This window comes from Hippopotamus amphibius, chromosome 12 (genome assembly GCF_030028045.1).
Source record: "Hippopotamus amphibius kiboko isolate mHipAmp2 chromosome 12, mHipAmp2.hap2, whole genome shotgun sequence".
Lineage (NCBI taxonomy): Eukaryota > Metazoa > Chordata > Mammalia > Artiodactyla > Hippopotamidae > Hippopotamus > Hippopotamus amphibius.
In genome coordinates, this window is record NC_080197.1 from 57,214,071 (window position 1) to 57,233,667 (window position 19,597).

A 19,597-nucleotide genomic window follows, 5' to 3' on the forward strand; every position below is an offset into this window, starting at 1 on the left:
CGCTACTGCACTTATTTCTATTAGCAGTCTGGCTCTGTAAGCATCTGAATTTGCCATCCTAACTTAAAATGGTCTTTGTCAGTTATGTCATGAGGGAAAAACAGAATTTAAAAATCACTTGCCTGAAGAACAAGGGATTCTTTATCATTTTCTAAACGTGCCAGCCTTTCTTGATACACATCTCCGTTCCCAGGGAGGTGTCCATTCGTCTGAAAAAGGAAGTAATATGGGTAAGCCCAGCCCTCTTTAAAACTGAACTACTGTGGGTAAACAAAAATTTCATATTAAAAATAAAAATCTTTTTTTTTTTTTTTTAATTTCGGCTGCAATGGGTCTTCACTGCAGTGCACAGACTTCTCTAGTTGTGGCTCACGGGCTCCAGCATGCGGGCTCAGTGGTTGCAGCACACGGGCTTAGATGCCCCACAGCATGTGGGATCTCAGTTCCCTGACCAGGGATTGAACCTGTGTCCCCTGAATCGGAAGGTGGATTCTTAACCACTGGACCACCAGGGAAGTCCCAAATTGCATATGTTTTTAGTCCAAGGCAACTGAACTGAATTCAGCACAGCTGTTACTGCCATTAATAGAAAATATGAGAATGCAACATGGTTCATATACAAAAAAAAAAAAAAAGGCAAAACTTCTCACCAAGCAGAAAATAATGACCCAAAAGGAGCAGCGGCTACCGAAGTCGCCGACAGTGGATGCACGCCTGGGGCACGCAAAGCTTTGTGAGTGTGCGGCTGGACACAAAACTGCTCTTCCCCCTAAATGCCACTATCAGCGGGAATGTCCTGGGAGGTCCTTCCATGCCTCCCCTCTCCTCCCACAGACCCAAATCCAGGACCGTAAATGCCAGCCTTTACACGGGAGACAGCAGCGGCAACTTACACCACAGGCCTCTTCCTGCTACTTAAGTCGCCAAATCACAGGACAAATCTTCCCTTCCTCTTTGCAGCCTTTTTCCTTTCCCCCAAGAGCTTAAACACTGAGTCCACAATGCCCTCCCCGGGCAGCACTAGCCATGCTCATTGGCGATTTATCACGTTCTGAATTCATTAACTACTTCTGAGGTTGCTGGTTCACCTACTATCATGCTAAGCTTCCAGGCAGAGCCTGTAAACTAGTTCATCTTGTAACCACCACAGCATCCGGCCCAGTGCTCTATCTAGACTAGTGCTCACTCTTTTTTCTCCTCCCTTCTACCCCCTGTTTATCAGATTTGGGTATATTTATGGATGGTACAAATGTCAAAGGAAGTACAGACTGGGAATCGAAGTGCATGCTTTTTTTTTTCCTTAGCTGTCTTATATATGCAAGTGATTAAGGAGACACTGAAGAGGCGCACAGAGCACAGACAACAGAAAAACGTCATTTTGAAATAGAGTAGTGTATGTCATATGTCTCTTGGTATCTCATTTAAATAGTTCATAATCATATAATGTGTAATTCCAACAAAATTTCCTGATTCCTCATTCAAATACAACAGAAATAAAAGCCAGTGGAGTCCAAAATGGTTAGATGGGGCCAGAGTTCAACTGAAAAAGCAAACAAACAAACTCAGAGTTAGAATCTGAGAAAGTACACACTGTACATCCTTACTGCCCAGGACACAGCTGATATGACAGCTATTATTTTTCCAGAATTAACTGCTTTTATCATTCTACCTTTCCAATTAATGCATCTTCTACTATAAATTCCGGGAATAACAAAAGTTATGTGTTGGGAAGGAAACAAAAACAAATAAAAATGGAGCTTTAACAAAAATGAAAATCGTAGGGTGTTTCTTCTAAACACACTGGCGCACTGAATATATTTCCCAAGAGGCCACAAGAGAATCTGAAACTAATTTGGAAAGCACGCACTGTGTGGATAAAATTTTTAACATCAGCTGCTTGACCACATAACCTGCACAATAATCACAGCATAATTCTATTTATGTTGTAAACTGAAGTGCCCAGAATTAAATTACAAGTATTAGGAGGAGTCTGACAGAGTGGCCGGGATGATTTCCATCCCTGGGGACTACCAGGAAAATGAAATTACGTTAACTTCTTGAGCACAGTTTTTTGGGAAAGAGCCAGGATGTGTTGTGCATGTTCTCGGTCTGAGACAGTGCTGACACCGGCCCCGTACAGCTTTCAATTCCTCACTTTCATGGTGAACATTAGCAGGCATCTGCTTTTAAAACTACACAAGCAGTATTTTATAAAGATACATTTCATTGGGTGGAAAAAAAAAAAGCTTTCTGCTCAGTGAGGACAAAAAACAAAAGTCTTCTTTCTCCTGACTGAAGGAAATTATAGCAAGATTAGAAGTTTCTAGTGCAAGTTCTAGAAGTTCATGAAGCCACTGCCTATGATACGGAAATAAGTTGTTCCAAAGCCAGTTCTACAAAATTATCCATTTAAAAAATACCAAAAATTGAGCACAAGGAGCTCACGTTTCTCAACACTGTACTGATATTTACGCACACTCCTAACACTGAAGAGCAGCTGATTTTTAAACACTGAAATCACTATAGGAAGGTAGAGCAAGAGCCACCACTGGAAGAGTTACATACTTTCAAAGCATTGTGTTGACTTATTCAAGTAGGTAAAGGTCTATTCTATTCAAAGGTCTATTCTATTCACACGCTTATTTTGTTACCTTTGCCTCAAAATTGTTAGCAAGAGGTAAATTCCACTAAGCAAATACCCTACCGTCTGGTTCTCCCTCAGTTTCCTGGGCTCTACCTCCCAGACCACCCCAAGCCTCCCCAAACCCAGCACGCTCCCTCACACGCTAACTCTGTTCCTTCTGCATGGACTGTATTTCCTACTCTTTCCTCTTGTTCCTCATTTCTTAACCACCTCAATTGGGGTTTGCTCTGGAAAGTCTTCCTTGAATTTCCTGCTCAGTCATATGCCAGTTACAGCACTCAGATGAACCTTCTTTACAGCAGGCATCACACTGAATGGACTAGGCTAGACTTGGCTACACACACCTCTCTCCCTTCCGATAGACTGGGCGTTCTTTGCAGATTCCTCTTTCCACCTGACGCACAGTGGGTGCTCACTGATGCTGCATGATGGCACAATGATAGGTGTTCAATAAACATCAGACAAATAAAAGGTGAATGAATGTTTGGTTTCATCCTGGCTTTCTTCCTTCTCCATAAGACTTTTATTTGCGTTTCCTACACCACCTGGTACGCACACTCCATGATCACTAGCTCCTTTCCCCTCAAGCTTGTACCCCCTCTTCCTACCACATTTAAGAAGTGACTTCAGAGCCTTTTTTTTGGGCTGCGCCGCTCGGCTTGCAGGATTTCAGTTCCCTGACCAGGGATTGAACCTGGGCCCTTGGCAGTGACAACACAGAGCTCTAACTGCGGGACTGCCAGGGAACTCCCCTCAAGCCTTTGTAATGGAGGGTCATTGCGGCCCTCTTACATGAACTCCCTCACATGCTTCTCTCTTCAATGTACAACATTACAGTCTGCCGCCTATGTCTTGCCTGTCTTTCTTCCTGCCAGTCTGGGGGGAACTGAGTCTTAACTCCTCCCTAAAAGTTCACCATTCCTCCTCTGCTTTGGAACCTCGATGTCCTGTTTCCTTGCGAATTGACCTACAGTCGCCACCTCTATCCTTATCATCATCAGTTTCTTCCTCTCAATGAACTTTCGTCCATTCTCCTTTCAACATCTGCTCCATGGCTTTGTGCCCACCCCATACCCCCTCCCACTCCTCTCTGCCTACTGAAATCCATCTTTCATAGCTACTTCTCACCTCCTGCTTCTTCTATTGTGCCATTCTCTTCTCCTCCAATGACTTCTCCTCCGTGTCTTGTCTTGAACTTCACAATTAGCTTTTCATCATATTCTGCTAGGGAGAGCTTACTGGTGATTTTAGGCAAGCTGGTCACTTATTCTTCCTAATAGTCCCTTGGTGAGAAACTCTCTTAAATTTCTTTTGATTCTCCCATGATGCTTATAAAATCCTTAGCATATAATTAAAAACATATTTGGTATAAACTCTTATTGGGTGAATTTAACATCCAAAAGCATTGAAGACCAGACCAAATTACTCAAAATCCCAGAAATGCCTTCAAAATAACTCTAGTTCAATTCATGACGCAACCCTTTACTAACCACGTTCAATCTAGCTGAAAGTTGGAGGCAAAATTGGAATCCACTTGAGGATTTCAACAATGCCATCTTCAACTAACAGGGTATGTGGAGGGGCAGGGATGTGGGACACCAGGGAGGGCAGGGCTGGAGATGTAGTTGGATTGTCATAGAGGTACTTTAATTTAATTAAGGAGCTCATGGTATTTGCCAGATTCTCCTGGCATAATGGAGGAAAAATGTCTAAAAAGCTTTATTCCTCATAGAATTATGGAATCCGAGGGCTAGCCAGAAACCACACCCGAGAAGGCAAACTGCCTGAACTCACATGGCAGGTGCTGTTTGCAACATCAAGCACCATCTATTTACCCTTTGCAATCTCCGTAGAAGCTCTTTTTTTTATATTAACTTCCCTTTAATCATCAAATATAAATACACAATCGAGTAAAAACATGTTATAAATGTTAACATCTTGTTTTATGTGAGTTTCTTCTTTAACCCTTGGCTCCCTTCTCTCCCCAACCTTCATTTTTGGTTTGCTGTTCTTTCCTGGGCTCTGTTGTCAAAATCCAAGATCAATATACAAGCAGTGATTTGCCAAAATTAAATGTATTTATCTTATAATACAGAACTCATTCTGAACATAACATTTCCAAATCAGAATGGTGAGTAACTAAATCAAAATGGGGAAAACAAAATCAGTCCAATTCTAAAAGGACAACAAATGTCAAGAAAGAGTTGGACTAGTTTTAAAAACTATCATACACTTTTGACTTCATGATTCTATTTCTTAAAATTTAGTGTCAAGAAAGGAAAGGGTGGAGTTCTCTGGTGGCTTAGTGGTTACGATTCTGGGCTTTCAATGCTGTGGCTCAGGTTCAATCCCTGGTTGAGGAACTGAGATCCCACAAGCTACATAGTGAAGAAAGAAAGAGGAAGGAAGGAAGGAGGGAAGGGAAGGGAAGGAAGGAAGGGAAGGAGGAAAGAAGGAAAGAAAAGGGAAGGTGCAGTTCGCTAAAGCTCCTTTAATTAGATGTTATCTTTAGCTACCAAAAGACATCTAATACAGGGGTCTTTCATGTCCTAATCACAGTATTGTATCTCTACCACTGCATGCAAACACTTACTGCCTGCTCTCCACCAGTCACTATACTAGGAGAAGAGATTGAGAGAAGACTTGAATCTTTCAGCCACAAATATCACAGTCATATTTCATTTGGGTCCAACACCACAATAAGGCATCTCACACTCTTTTGTTCAACGTGTCAAAGAACACAATACCAACAACAACGTTGGAAATCAAGCCACCAGGCAGAGGCAGTGCTCTGCTGCCCTGTCCTCGCACTTGATGAGGTGTAATTAGGGTGGGGAGGCCTACCCTTGTGCTGTAAACAATCATCTCAGGGCAACACCACTACCACTCCGGGCCACCAGAGCATCCCCTCCAACTGTCCAGTGCCCCTGTGTACAATAGTACCTCTGACTCTGAGTCAGTCTTGCAAAGAGCCCATTTATTTTTCCCTTCTAAATTTCTACTGCAGTTCAAAAGAACAATCTCCTCAGGAAGCCCTCTCTTTATTCCAAAATCTCATCGTCTCTGCTCAGAAAGAAAACCAAAAGGGGAAATAAACCTCACACACATTTCATCATACCCTAAAAGCCCAGTCATGACCCTCTCCCAGAAAGACATCAGTTTATTCAATGTTGTCAGAAAGTACATCAAAGACTAAAACTCAAAATGAGCCTGAATATATTCTGCACTTTCCAAGTCAGGATTACAGATGTGGTCAAAATCAGACTATGGCTTTGGGGTTTTATTTTTCTGGGTTTTAAATTTCACAGTGCTTGTTTCCCAGAGACAGAAAGCGTCTTCTTAACTAAACAGCCAACTGGAGTAAAAACAAGTGCTCTGGAGCGAGAAAAACCACAGCAGTAAGCCAGCCTCTTTCACTACCCCAAAAACGTAACTACGTCTGAGATGCTGGTGAAGCGGCAGATGCCAAGTGCTTTCATCCGCCAGTTTTATTAGAAATATCGTGAGAGACTTTCCCTTGGAGTATTTGTGCCAAATTAAAATATTAATTTCCAAGATACAGTGGCTATCCTGTTACACAGCTAGGGCACACCAGCACCCCCTCCTTTGTGCATCCACGGCCAATACAGGGTGAGGAGATAGACTTCTTTAGGGTCTCCTAAAGAGTTCTTTTAGACACTGTTCTAGAGGAGGGGAGATGGGCTCTACGCCCTCCTCACCTTATTTTCATGCACATCACCATGGTCCTGAAGCTTCTATAGCAGGGAGAGGGATGCGCTTTGAGACTGTCACACTATCCTGGTCACAGGTATACTCCAAAGCCTCCTGAGTTCCAGAAGGATGGAGACTAGAAGGTGCCTGGAAGCTAAGGCCCAGCTCCCATTCTAGCAGTGCACCATATTCATTCATTCACCCATTATTCATTCCTTTATTCAACATTTATTAAAATCCAGCTATGTTACAGGATGCACAGCTAGCAAAAGAATCTCCTCTACTTTGGGAAGGGGCACTTGAGATCAAGAAAAAATGCTGTCCTTATTCTTCTTGCCACTTAATTCGTTCTTAACTCACTTTCAAAAAAGAATAGAGGAATCTTTCTATTTCATTGAATAGAAACGCTACAACTACTGGCAGCCCGGATTCCACTGAAAGCGCCTCTCTCACTGTTCACACAGCACTGGCCTCTCTTGGTGGAGAATTCTGCTGACTTGGTCCATTTGCTTTCCTGTTTCTGTGGACCCTTTCCATGGGAGTTTTCCAGAAGCCTAAGGGAAAAACAGGTTTAACTTCAGCCAGGATGTCTTGGTGAGACGCAGCATAGCTCCGATAATTGTGACCACACATGGGATGCAATCTTAGGATGTACCTTGTTTGCCAAGGCTTGGAAAAACACTCCCTGGAGGCACACAGGAAAAGAGAAGCTGGCCAGAGAGCAGTGGGGATCGGAGGATGGCGGGCGGGGACGGAGTGCATGGCTGGGGGTCAGGGACTTGGGGAGGACAGCCAGCAGCCCTGGAGAGAACATGACCCGCGTCTGAACTCTTTAAATAAATTATGAGTATTGTTATTTTTGCAGAAACATCTAAAAGAGGTACATTTAGGATTAATATTATCTTTTTTTTTTAACACAGAGAAAGATAGAAATGCATTATGATGCTTTAACAAGTCAGAAGCCAGCCAAGAACACTTCAATTTCCCCATTTATATGCTCCTTATCTCATGGGTTATGGTGTTTGATTTGCAGTTTTTACCACCAGTATTTTCACTCACTTTGTTGAAAACTGCCTTTTTGTCATTTCTGGTGATTTTGAGACTGCTTCATAATTAAAAATGCCATATGACGGGACACTTTGGGATTTCAGGATCTCATCAAGGTCATGAACCTCAGCTCCATCGACTGCAAAAAGCATTGCAAGAATGTTCTAGGGCAATTCATCAAGTCAGATCTAAAGTAAACAAACTACTTGCTTGGCTCAAACAATTAGACATATTTTTCTATTTGCCCTCCTAAACTTTGAGCTTGATAAAGCACATAATCCTCCATTATTAATATTCTTGTTACACATTTCACAATCAAAACAGAGAATCATACCTCAGTAATTGAACAAACATGCCATATTTGTTTTGTTTTTTTTTTTTTACCACAGGAGACAAACTTCCAAGGGCTAAAAGGAACTTGCTCATTCCTAGAAGGCTACAGGTATAGCTACCTGATTAAATTCATTCTTGTAGATTTAATACCCCTTCACAGTAACATACCACTAGTGTTACTATTTTCTTTTTTTCTTACCCAGCTTCTGATCATATGAAACAATTAAATGGACAGCAGAACTCAGTAGTGAAGCAATAAACTGGACCCCACAGGAAACCAGGGAATCTTCCTGGCCGGGGTAAAATAATAATTAGAAATGCAAATATCCAGTTGTACTGAGAAGATTAGCATCAGTCAGTCTTAAGTACACAGACTCTCAAGTTGGCCATCATTAAACATGAATGAAAATCTTAATTATGTAACTAGTATCACTAATACGTTTTTCTAAAATATTGCGGAAGCTTCCCCATAGTCTGAGAAATGTCTGTACTGTTTTGTCAAAGCAGTGAACGGTATGAATAGTCTGTAACCTACCCCACCCCCCATGTAAATGGATGCAACCCTTTCTTTCCCTCATTGCAAAGGGTCCTGTTAAACGTTTGCCTCTGCTCTCTGCAAGCCACACTTCAGCATTACCTTTTTGATTAACCCTCTGCCAGGCTCACTGACAGGCACTCAACATACATTAGCTCGTGGGATCTTCACAGTCCTGTGTGGCAGAAACCTTCATTCCCATTTTACAGATGAGGAAACTGAGACAAACAGCTTAAGAAAATTTCCCAAATCCTACAAGCTTCTAAGAGTCAGAGCCAACATTAAAGTTCAGGTCTGCTGCCTCCGGAGCCGGCGTTTATAACTGCCAATTTACAACCCTGCCTTCTTTATCATTCACAGCGTTTTCAAAAAAGGACCTCCTTTATTCGTTATTTTGATGGTTTTTGCACGTACGATACAATTTGTAGGCTTCTGCGTTCCTTCAATTCTAAGATGCCATCAAGTGTTATCAAGTTACTACTTTAAAATTTTTTGATTGGGGTAAAATATACATAAAAAGTTACCACTTGAACTATTTTTACGTGGACAGTTCTGTGGTATTAAGTGCATTCACATTGTTGTACAACCATCACCACCATCTGCCCACAGAACGCTCTTCATCTTGCAAAACCAAAGCTCTGAACCCATTAAAAGCTACCTCCCCATTCCGCCCTCCCCACAGCCCATGGCAACCACCATTCTATTTTCTGTCTCCATGAATTTATTCGACTACTCTAGGTACCTTATTATTTTAAAAAAGAAAAAAGCAACAATCCCAGCTAAAGCATGTATAGATACCACTTCTAAGATCATAAAACACTTCGTAACTTCTGAGATATTAAAATGGGAGTAAGCTATACTATCAGCAAATTGTAAGCATAAGACCCTCTACCTGTGGGATTCTTGATGCTACCTCAGTTCCCTGTGGTTCTAAAAGTCAGGCTTAGCTCTGACCTATTCATGTCACACTTATGCCTTTATTTTCTTAAATTTAATTTTTATTGAAGTATGGTTGAATTACAATGTTGTATTAATTACTGCAGTACAGCAAAGTGACTCCGTTATACACATACATACATTCTTTTTCACATTCTTTTCCATTATGGTTTATCACAGGATACTCCATATAGTTCCCTGTGCTGTACAGTAGCTGGGGTTAGCAGATGCAAACTGATATATACAGAACGGATAAACAACAAGGTCCTACACGTATGCCTTTATTATTCCAAACACTCATTCCCGCCCTCCCCTTCTTGCTTTGGCTTTACCCTTTGCCATCTTTCCGCTTTGTTTCTTTCTTGCCTACGTTCTTGAGAAAACACACGTCATTTGGAAGGATTGGGGTCCATGTAAGGGGACAGATATAAAAATCGATTGGATAGATATAAATAAGTTTAACCCCCAAAAAACTTACCTCTCTGGACTCACATCTAGTTAATTTTTTTATTGTCATTTTTGGGATGAAAACTGGATCTTTGTAAGGTGTGTAAAGTATTTATCATTCTGTAGATACTTAACTTTAAAATGTCAAATATTAAGATAGAGAGCAACCAGAAACACAAATTAGCAAGCCATTAACCATCCAGGGATACACTGAACACAACAGGTAACTTCAGTTCATTCACTTGTGTGTGCCACTTTCCCATTCACGGAGCATCAGTTGTCACAATGGTTACTGCCCACCTACTACAGGCCAAGCCTTGTTCTCGGCACCAGCAACAACCATGGTTTTGTTTCGGTTTGTTTTAAATACAGGCAGAAATCTCTACTCATGATGCTCCATTCCAGTTGGAGAGACAGAAAATTCATATAAATACAGCAAAAACATAGTATGTAAGAAAGTAGAGAGCTCTTAGCAAAAAATAAAGCAAGGAGATGTACTATGAAGAATAAATATGTGAAATTTTAGATAGGGTGGCCAGGAAAGGCCTCACTAAGGGTATAATTTTTAAGTAAACACAAGGAGAATGCAAAGAAGCCAGCCATACGGATATCGGAGGAAAGAACTTTTCAGGCCTACTGTGAACAGCCAGCGCAAAGGCCCCGAGGCCAGTTTCCCCAGCATGTTTGAGAATCGGTGAGGAAGCCCACGTGCTTGAAGTGGAGTGAAAAAGGGGAAGTGCAGTGAGACACGAGGTCAGAAAGCAAAGTGGAGCAAATCTTAAAGGCCCTGAAATCCAGCAAGCACTTTGGCTTCCATCTCCGAGTGAGAAGTGACTATCACTGGAAGTTTCTGGAAAAGGCATGAATGACATGATTTATGTTCAGATACCATCATCACCACCTTCAATCTTTTCCAGAAATACTGTAACAGAACAGATTGAGCACATTAATGGAAATGTTTTGGGCACAAGTGAAAAATTCAACCGTAGTACCCTCAAGCTACGGCTGCCACTGGCTGCCTCTGATGCGGGCTGGGAGTGGGTTCCTCTACCAACAGTAAGTTCCTTTCCTATTACGTGCTGAATGGTCAGGAAAGCAAGGAGTAAAGAAGGGGTGAGAGAGGAAGTAGAAATAGCCAGAGGAATATGCTTTGGTTTCAGAGCATGAAGCCACTCCCCAAAGAAGTCAGCAAACCTGGATACAGAAACCTCTAGAGGAGAAACTTGCAGAGCAAATATTAAGCACCATTATGAGGCACTGTGCATTATAAAAAGTAAAATATCTCTAACTATCAAGGTTGCATAGCTGTACCACCACTAGAAGATGAATCATACTGTTTGCACGTGAAATGGGAAGGTACAATACACTGGCTAGAAAGGTAAGAAGGTCCAACACGGGACTGGGTGGGAGCACTGGTATTTGTGTCACATCACGTGAAAATGCTTTAGCTGTGGGATATACTATTAAGGTTTCCAAAGCAAACAGAGTACATTTCCTCCACAGACCAAAAATAGATCTTGATTCTTTCATACAATTTTATTTGCTTTTATATAAATACAGTTAACTTATAAGCTTATTCACACATCTTCCTGAAAATTGAGTATCCTTTAAATATTTAACAAAATAAACACTTTTTCTACCTTATCCTTTGAATATTTGGTGACATTCTTTAGATTTTATGTGTTTAACACACACTAAAAACATAGTATTTACCACTGTTTTCAGGGCAAGGGCAGATCTGCCCCGCCATCAGTTTTCGAGAAGGATGCCTAGAGAGCAGCTCATTGTTCAGGGAATAAGAACACCATTTAAAGCCCAATCCACAGCTTAACTCACGCACTGGAATTGAAATGACTGCCACAACCACTAGATGGCACTTGATATCAACTACTGCTACCAACCTCTGTTGCTATTAGAAGTATTTATTCACTGCACTCCCTGTTTTGAATTGCTATTTGGTCCTTTTACAGTAAACTTCCCAGTATTACTGGGAAAGCATCTATTAAGTGCAAGGTTCCTTCCCTCGCAGGACTATTTGTTTTAAGCCACAGCAGGTCATTCAAGCACAACTGAAAAGCTAGTCTACTTTGATGGACAAAATCAGGTGACCAGCTGGCACTCAAGAAATGTACACTAACGGCATTTTTTAAAAACTATCCTTAGAGTCGAAAGGGAATAGGAATCTCTTAAGGGATAAAATCAGGGCAAACCTGTTGCCCTATAACTGTTTTTTCCTATTCTAATCAGCTATTCTGTGTTCTAAGTTTTGGAATAAGCAACAGAAGGTTCACAGCACAGAACGTGTAACAAGCAGACATCTACCATTTGATTCTGCAGCCACTCGATGAGCGTTTCCGCCGTGGAGTCTGGGATCTGGCACCTCAAGCCTTCCTTCTCATCCGCTTCCATCATCTCTAACAACCCGCGCAGGTCTTCCACGAGGTGCAGGGCTCGCAAGCTTCCCATGAACGGGGAGGTGGGAGACTGGCAATCGAAAATCCCATTGGAATATTCCAGGGCCTTAGAACCTAGGTTTAAAAAAAAAAAAAAACACAGAGGGAGCAATGGGATTATGTTGGATAATATACCAAAGCTGAAGGTGGCAAGCAAGTCTAGTCACAGTGAGGAATGACCAAACAAGGAATAGGGAAAAGAGAATTCGGAGACTTCCCTGGTAGCATAGTGGATAACACTCCACGTTCCCAATGCAGGAGGCCCTCCACACTCCCAATGCAGGGGGCCTGGGTTCGATCCCTGGTCAGAGAACTAGATCCCACAGGCATGCCGTAATTAAGGAGCCCATGTGCTGCAACTCAGGAGCTGGCGAGCCGCAACTAAGGAACCCACGTGCACAACTAAGGAGCCCACCTGCTGCAACTAAGAAGCCCGCCTGCTGCAACTAAGACCCGGAGCAACCAAATAAATAAACATTTTTAAAACAAATAAAAAAATAAAGTAGCATTTCTTCCTTTAAAAAGAAGAAAAAAATTCAATCACATAAACCTCTCCAAGGCATAGTCATTTGGTGAAAATACGGAAACCATGCAGTTGATGATAAATACCAAGAGTCAGATACCTAACAGGGAGGCCAGCTGTGTGAGCAGTACCAGTAAGACGTGCTTTGGTGTAAGACGTGCTGACCTCAAGGAAACAAGGGCTAAGGAGGCAGCAGATCAGTTTGGGTGCAGCCACGTGTTCCCAAAAGCCCAAACTTTAGAAACCATAAAGTCTTTCAATTCCCTGTAAAGGAGTTGCACATTGAGGTGGAAACTGCATAGCATAATTTCAAAGGTAGGAGGGCCAGCTCCCAGTTAACTGACCAGAATTTAACCTCTGAAGTTCAATCACTTACAGGTGTACATTTGTATGAATATGTGAGCATGTGTGTATCAACATTTTCCCCCACGATTCTGTTTGCAGCCTAGCATCAAATGCTCTTGATAATGTCAGCTTCGAAACACAGTCTTACAGCCATTTTTGTTTTCTGTTACTTACCAGACAAAACATTCTACTACTTAAATCCATGCAACCGACAGCCCATTGGGAAAGCACTCATATACACCTCTTCATCTCTGTGATTTTTATTTTCTGGTCTATCAAATATACGTACCATCAAATAAACGTACTAACTTTATACTTAAATTTCAACAATTATGCTATTTAGGCCATGAGCTCACAAGTCTGAAGGTCTTACATCTGGATAAGACTTGTGAGCCAATGTGTAAGCTCTCTCTCCAGCTGGCCACTGGGCTTGATCAGTTCTAACAATGGGGAAAGGAATGCTCTTTCAGCTGGTTCATTCCACTGATATTCCTAATACTGGACCACAAGATTTGAGCCAAACATCTATCAAACTGTGACAATGGTGACCACTGATATGCACAGAGACAACTGCTAATGGAGTCACATGACTGTCTGAATCCACGCCCCACCCCGCCCCCAGGAAACCCTGTGAGGTTGAGATGAGAGCTCAGAAAAAATTGAGGGGAGTATGTCAGAAGGAGCGAAGAACAGAGAAGCATTAAACCCCAGGCAGACTATAATGTCCTACTCCAGCAGCCTTTAAGTATTAGGATCTTCTGATGATATCATTAAAAAACACATAAGCCCATGGTAACCCTCTATTGTGTTCAGTCTCCATCACAAAACAAGGTGGGGAGAAGGGAGAGATGTAGAAAAATTCCTCAAATGTTTGTAGTCAGTTCTCCTCCTCTCCCTCTTACCTTAGTTGGTGAAATACTGACGGTAACTTGAAAATATAAATCTAGGTCCTACCCACAAAGCTTTGATTGACTTAGTTTGAGGTGAAAGCTGGGGAATCTTGATTTTCTTAATAACTCTAATGTTGGTCCTGAAGCCCTGAGGAACAATCACACCAATTTAGTGGAACATGTAAAATGTAATCCCTCAACTATTGTTCCAGAAATATCACTTTCCTTGACTAGAGGTTCACTAGAAGTGTAAGGTTATATATAATCTCTGGTAAGAGCCTATAATTGGTTCTAGTTGTTATATTTTCTGAAATTTTGACAGAGTAAATCCAATCTCTTTCCCCTATAATAGCCCTTCAACTATTTAAAAGCATGTATCACATACACACACTACTATATATAGATAACTAATAAGAACCTACTGTATAGTACAGGGAACTCTACTCGATACTCTGTAATGACCTATATAGGAAAAGAATCTAAAAAAGAGTGGATATATGTATAACTGATTCACCTTGCTGTACAGCAGAAACTAACACAATATTGTAAATCAACTATACTCCAATAAAAGTTAATTTTAAAAAACAAAAATAAAAGCATATATCATATAAAATAGATAAACAAGGACCTACTGTATAGCGCAGGGAACTACATTCAATATCTTGTAATAGCCTATAATGGAAATGATTTCCTATAATGGAAAAAGAATGTGTGTGTATATATATATGTATAACTGAATTGCCTTGCTATACACCTGAAACGAACACAACATTGTAAATCAACAGTATTTCAATTTTTAAAAAGGCAGTTAAAATATAAAAAAAAAATTTTTAATTGTAAAAATAAAAGCATATTATCAGGCCCCGAGCAAAAATACACTTTTCTAGGTTAAACATAACCAGTTCCTTAGTTTGTTGAACTCTTCACCTTCATGCTTACCTTCTCTAGATAAGTTTTAGTTTGCCAATGAAACTCTAAAAATAGTATTCTAAGGACTGAATACAGTACTCAAGGTGTGGTCTAATCTACAAAGGAGGTCAAATTGAAGTTGGGTCTCCAAGACATAGAAGTATAACAAAGGAAGCCAGACCACGCATGTCACTTCCCCGAAGAGAGAACCTTCTGAAGAGGATAATACCTCTGGTTTCTTCAAACCACCAGCAGAGTAGGGTCCAATTTGTGACCAGAAAAGTGACACAGCTGGGCCCAGGACAACTATATCCTGACCCTGGTAGCTGGTAGAGGCCAAGTGTACCCTGATGCTACCACCAGGTGCATGCACAACAACCCCACCCAAAGCCTATTCGGACATCTCCTCTTTGTAATTGGTTCCTAAACACATAAAGGTCCTTCTCTTGAGACAAAACACAAAATGTGACACGAGGCCTGAGGTAGCCACCACTCCTGGGGGACTGCGAGGGAGCAAAAGGACTCATCCCCTAGTCAGTCCCCTCAAGTCCCCTCAGCCGTGGTGAGAAAACGAGGAGACGATGGTCGACTGCTTTTGCTCAACTTCTATAATAGAGAATTGCTGAAGATTCTTAAGAAGGAAGATGATCAGGGACTTCCCTGGTGGTCCAGTGGTAAAGAATCCGCATTCCAATACAGGGGATGTGGGTTCGATCCCTGGTCAGGGAACCAAGATCCCATACACCGCAGGGTAACTAAGCCCCCGTGCCACAACTACTGAGCTCGCACGCCTCAACTAGAGAGCCTCTGTGCCACAACGAAGACCCGACGCAGCCAAAAAATAAATAGTAAATAAAAGTATTTCCTAATTAAAAAAAAAAAACTAAGATGATGAGATTGGCATTTTAGAAAAAAAGTCTGGTGGTCTGGAAAAGGATGGATTAGAGTGGGAAAGCAAGAGTGTCACGGACATCGAGTGAGAGGGTTATTTAGATAAAGCCAGACAACAGTAGCACAGACAGGACAGATTTTAGAGAGGGGAAAAGGGAACGGTAGAATTTGGTAAGAGGTAGAATTGATAGAATCTGACTAAGTGGGGGAACATGCTGGACGTGTCTAGAATGACTTAAACTTCTGCTTTAGGAAACTGTAGGGATGGAGGACTACGAGATTAGCCAAGATAAAGACAACTAGAGGGGCTTCTGAGAAAAGACAATGAGTTCAATGGGTTTGTGTCTGGTTTTTTTTTTTGTTTGGTTTGGGGTTTTTCTGTTTTTGTTTTTAATTTTCATTGGAGTATAGTTGATGTACGATGTTGTGTTAATTTCAGGTGTACAGCAAAGTGAATCAGTTATATATAAACATATAAAGAGCTCAATGTTTTATATGATGACACTGATGTGTCTACAGGACATTTCAGGAGAGGTATCTGGTTGGCTGGAAGAGACAGGGACCTGAAGCTTAGCAAAGAATTGGAAAAATAAATTAGATGTGAGAGTCATGGGTAGAAAAAGTGAATACTGAGTTCAAGGGAAAAGATGAGAACATTTCTGGAGACTGGGTAGAGCAGCATCCCTCGAAGTGCAGTCCACAGACTACCTGGACCAGAATCACCTTTATCCTGGACCAGAAGCCCAGGATGGTACTAGAATTTTTGACATTTTAAAATAAAATTTAAGAACAATTCTGGCAGAAATTGGAGAAGGACAAAGATGAAACCATGGGGAACCTAAAGGCATTGGAGAGAGCCAAAAAATGAAAAAATGAAAGTGGAGAGGTAATAAAAGAGTTGTAATAAAAAAGCCAAGAGACCAAAGTAAATGTCATGATTGCGTCTTTTAGAGGATGCAGATTACCTGCTATAATACCATCCATCTGCTCCAACGCCGCAGCCAACATGTCACTTGCATCACTCATCATTTTGTTATTGGTCAAGGGCAAATTCCAACCTAGATCTGAAAAAATAATGATGTTATCACTACATCCGTCAAATGACACTGCTTCCTGGCAGGTTTGATACTTCAACATCAAATTATAACTCCATCTAGCAGTGAAATGGAGAATTTGTGAAGTATTAGAGCTAAATTAAATGAATCATTTAACAAACTGTGACCAGTCGTTGTCCGCCTACTGTACTGCAGGACCACATGCTCTACCTGATCAGTTAATAAAGTATCTATGATTCAGTTCTTGCACCCACGGTGTTTAAACTCCAGTAGGATGGTTTTCATGCTGTACTCTGTAGAGCTCTCAGTCTCTGTGAGGGTATCAGAGGTGGCTATGGAACCTTGCTCAGGGGCCTGAGGGATGCTGGGTAGATAAGACTTCGTTCTTTCTGCACCAGGCCTGCCCAATCTCTGCTCTCTCAATTTTGCTTTTTTTTTTTTTTTCCTCAGTAAGGAATTACCATAAGATTTGTCTAAGAAAATGGTTCAGGAACATATATAATAAGCACATACACATCTACTGGTATTGTGCAATGTAACAACAACTGTCATGCACTGAGCACCTACAGTGGTTCTGACACATTAATACAACTATCCATAGCCCTTAATCATGAGAGAAACCCTATAAAATGCATAAACCCCTCTTCATTTTATAAATGAGATCAAAGATGTTCATTGATCTTGGCCTGTAAGACAAGTAAATATAACAAAAACCAGTTTACAACAACCAGGTTTTAAACTAGATCTGTCTGATTTCCACTATAATATTAAATTTTCATTTATCTGATCTCATCTGAGAGATAGGTTTAGGCTGAAATTGTGTCACAATCTACTCATTCTTTTACCAGTTAAAAAATAAATTGAAAGTATCCTTGCAAAAACATTGGTCATTAACAGGAAAAAGGCAAATTATGTGATTTTCAATATTAAATAATGCATTTCAGGTACCTGCTAAGCAACCATATAAATTCTCCCAACAGGCCTACACAAGGCTCTGGTTACTGTGCAGATGCTGCGGTACAGCAAACACCTGCAAAATAAAGGATATGCTGCTTAACAGAAAACTTTGCCCTCTGTTTCCAAGTAACCAGGTCTTACCACTTTGTTCTTACAAACATATTTATAATTCTGATAAATGGCTGATTCGATCAGTTGTCTACTGTGCATTCACTCTAATAAAATGTCATTTAAATATTGTGAAATCTTACTTTGATTTTATAGTTTTCATAGAATTTACCTAAGAACTTCCCAGAAGTTACTCCCTTCAGAAGGTATAAAACATCACTACAATTTTATGTAGAAATACTACAGCACAAAAATACCCAAGGCATGCATTTATAGTCACCCAGAAATCAGGGGGTTAATAAGCTAGGTTATGAACCTAGGAGTTCTCAGAAATCTGCTTGCACATTTAGCTAGTGCACAGTCCAGACAGGTAAGGCACAAATTTAATGACCACACTTCAGGCTAAAAAACTCAAAATGTGAAAGCTGAGAACATAAAGGATTAAGCCAAAGGGTGTACAGTCCTTGAATCTTATATAATTAAGTGGCTTACATTCCCCTTTTAAAGCTGAACTTCAAAGAGTTCTAGATAGATGCTATCAATATATATGTAAAAAAGAGACAGACAGACAGACAGATGCCAGGCTCAGCTATAAACATAGGGATAATGTTGGTAAAATAATGCTCACATTAGAAAAGCTCTCATCACCTCACTAAACTAGAAAAACAAATATTCGTCTTTGTTGGCAACTATAACTTGTGTAGAGAATGCATGTTTTTTCAAGAAAGACGGGTAGTTATCTATTTCTTCTCTACTCCATTCGATGAACCTTTCAAATGCTAAGACATGGAGGTATGAGAATGTAGGCATGCTTATCAAAATGGTGGTGAAGAACCAATTTTTTAAAAAATTTCCAGTTTGTTAGCAATCCAAGTCTTTGTTTTAATAAGTATGATGACAATATTAAAGTGAGAGTAGCATTGACATATATACACTACCAAATGTAAAATAGATGGCTAGAGGGAAGCTGCTGCATAACACAGGGAGATCAACTTGATGACTGGGGATGACTTAGAAGGATAGGATAGGGAGGGTGGGAAGGAGTCATGGGAGGGAGGGGATATGGGGATATATGTATAAATACAGCTGATTCACTTTGTTGTACACCAGAAACTGGCACAACAGCGTAAAGCAATTATACTCTAATAAAGAGCTTAAAAAAAGTTTGTAAATGTTTACTCTCAATCTCTACACTTACATGTAATAGTAAGGAGAAAAACAGTAAACACAATTAATAAATATATATATAATATGGCAAAGGTGGTAGGTGCTAAGGGAGAAAAACTGACCAGTTATCCTCAGGGGGTTAGGAATTTGAAGAGGTTTGCAAATTAAATAGGGTGGTCAGGAAGAATGACAGATTCAAAGGTCAAAGTTTTCTTTAATAAATTAAAACTAGTTAAATATAGGTGGTAGTTCAGTGGTATTAGGAGTGTAGAATTCCTACAAACTGTTTACAAAAACGGGAGGGGTAAAGACATGAATGGACACGTAACAGAAGAGGAAATGCTTTCAACCAATAAAAATATGAAGAGCTGCTTAATGTTATTAATAGTCAAGGAATTTATGACAACAATGTGATACCATTTTATACCCAGTCAGTTGGCAAAAAAATTGGACGCTACCAAGTATTGTAAAAGGATGTGAATTCACAGAATCTCTTAAAGAATGGTAATGGGAATGTAAAATGGGCTAAAATGAAAACAAAAGCAGGTAGAAACTATGGGGAATTCAGCTCTTGAGTAAAGGCAACCATAATGAGTGAGATTCACATTTATACATCTTTTCACTGTGGGCACTTCCCTGTTCCCAT

The 19,597-nt window shown here is 40.6% G+C and overlaps 1 protein-coding gene across 9 annotated transcripts in view; it reads right to left on the bottom strand.

Moving 5' to 3' along the window:
- PPFIBP1 (PPFIA binding protein 1) overlaps positions 1–19,597 on the bottom strand; it is a 174,073-nt gene that overhangs the window by 47,683 nt on the left and 106,793 nt on the right. For 7 of the 9 annotated variants that reach the window (XM_057700832.1, XM_057700831.1, XM_057700830.1 and 4 more), the window contains 4 exons: positions 17,668–17,749; positions 16,630–16,728; positions 11,976–12,181; positions 123–209 (listed from right to left, as the gene is read on the bottom strand). In XM_057700832.1, coding sequence (XP_057556815.1) covers positions 123–209; positions 11,976–12,181; positions 16,630–16,693 — 357 coding nt within the window. In that variant the 5' untranslated portion in view covers positions 16,694–16,728; positions 17,668–17,749. The remainder of the gene's footprint in view (positions 1–122; positions 210–11,975; positions 12,182–16,629; positions 16,729–17,667; positions 17,750–19,597) is intronic. The other 2 variants (XM_057700825.1, XM_057700826.1) reach the window with 1 other exon arrangement.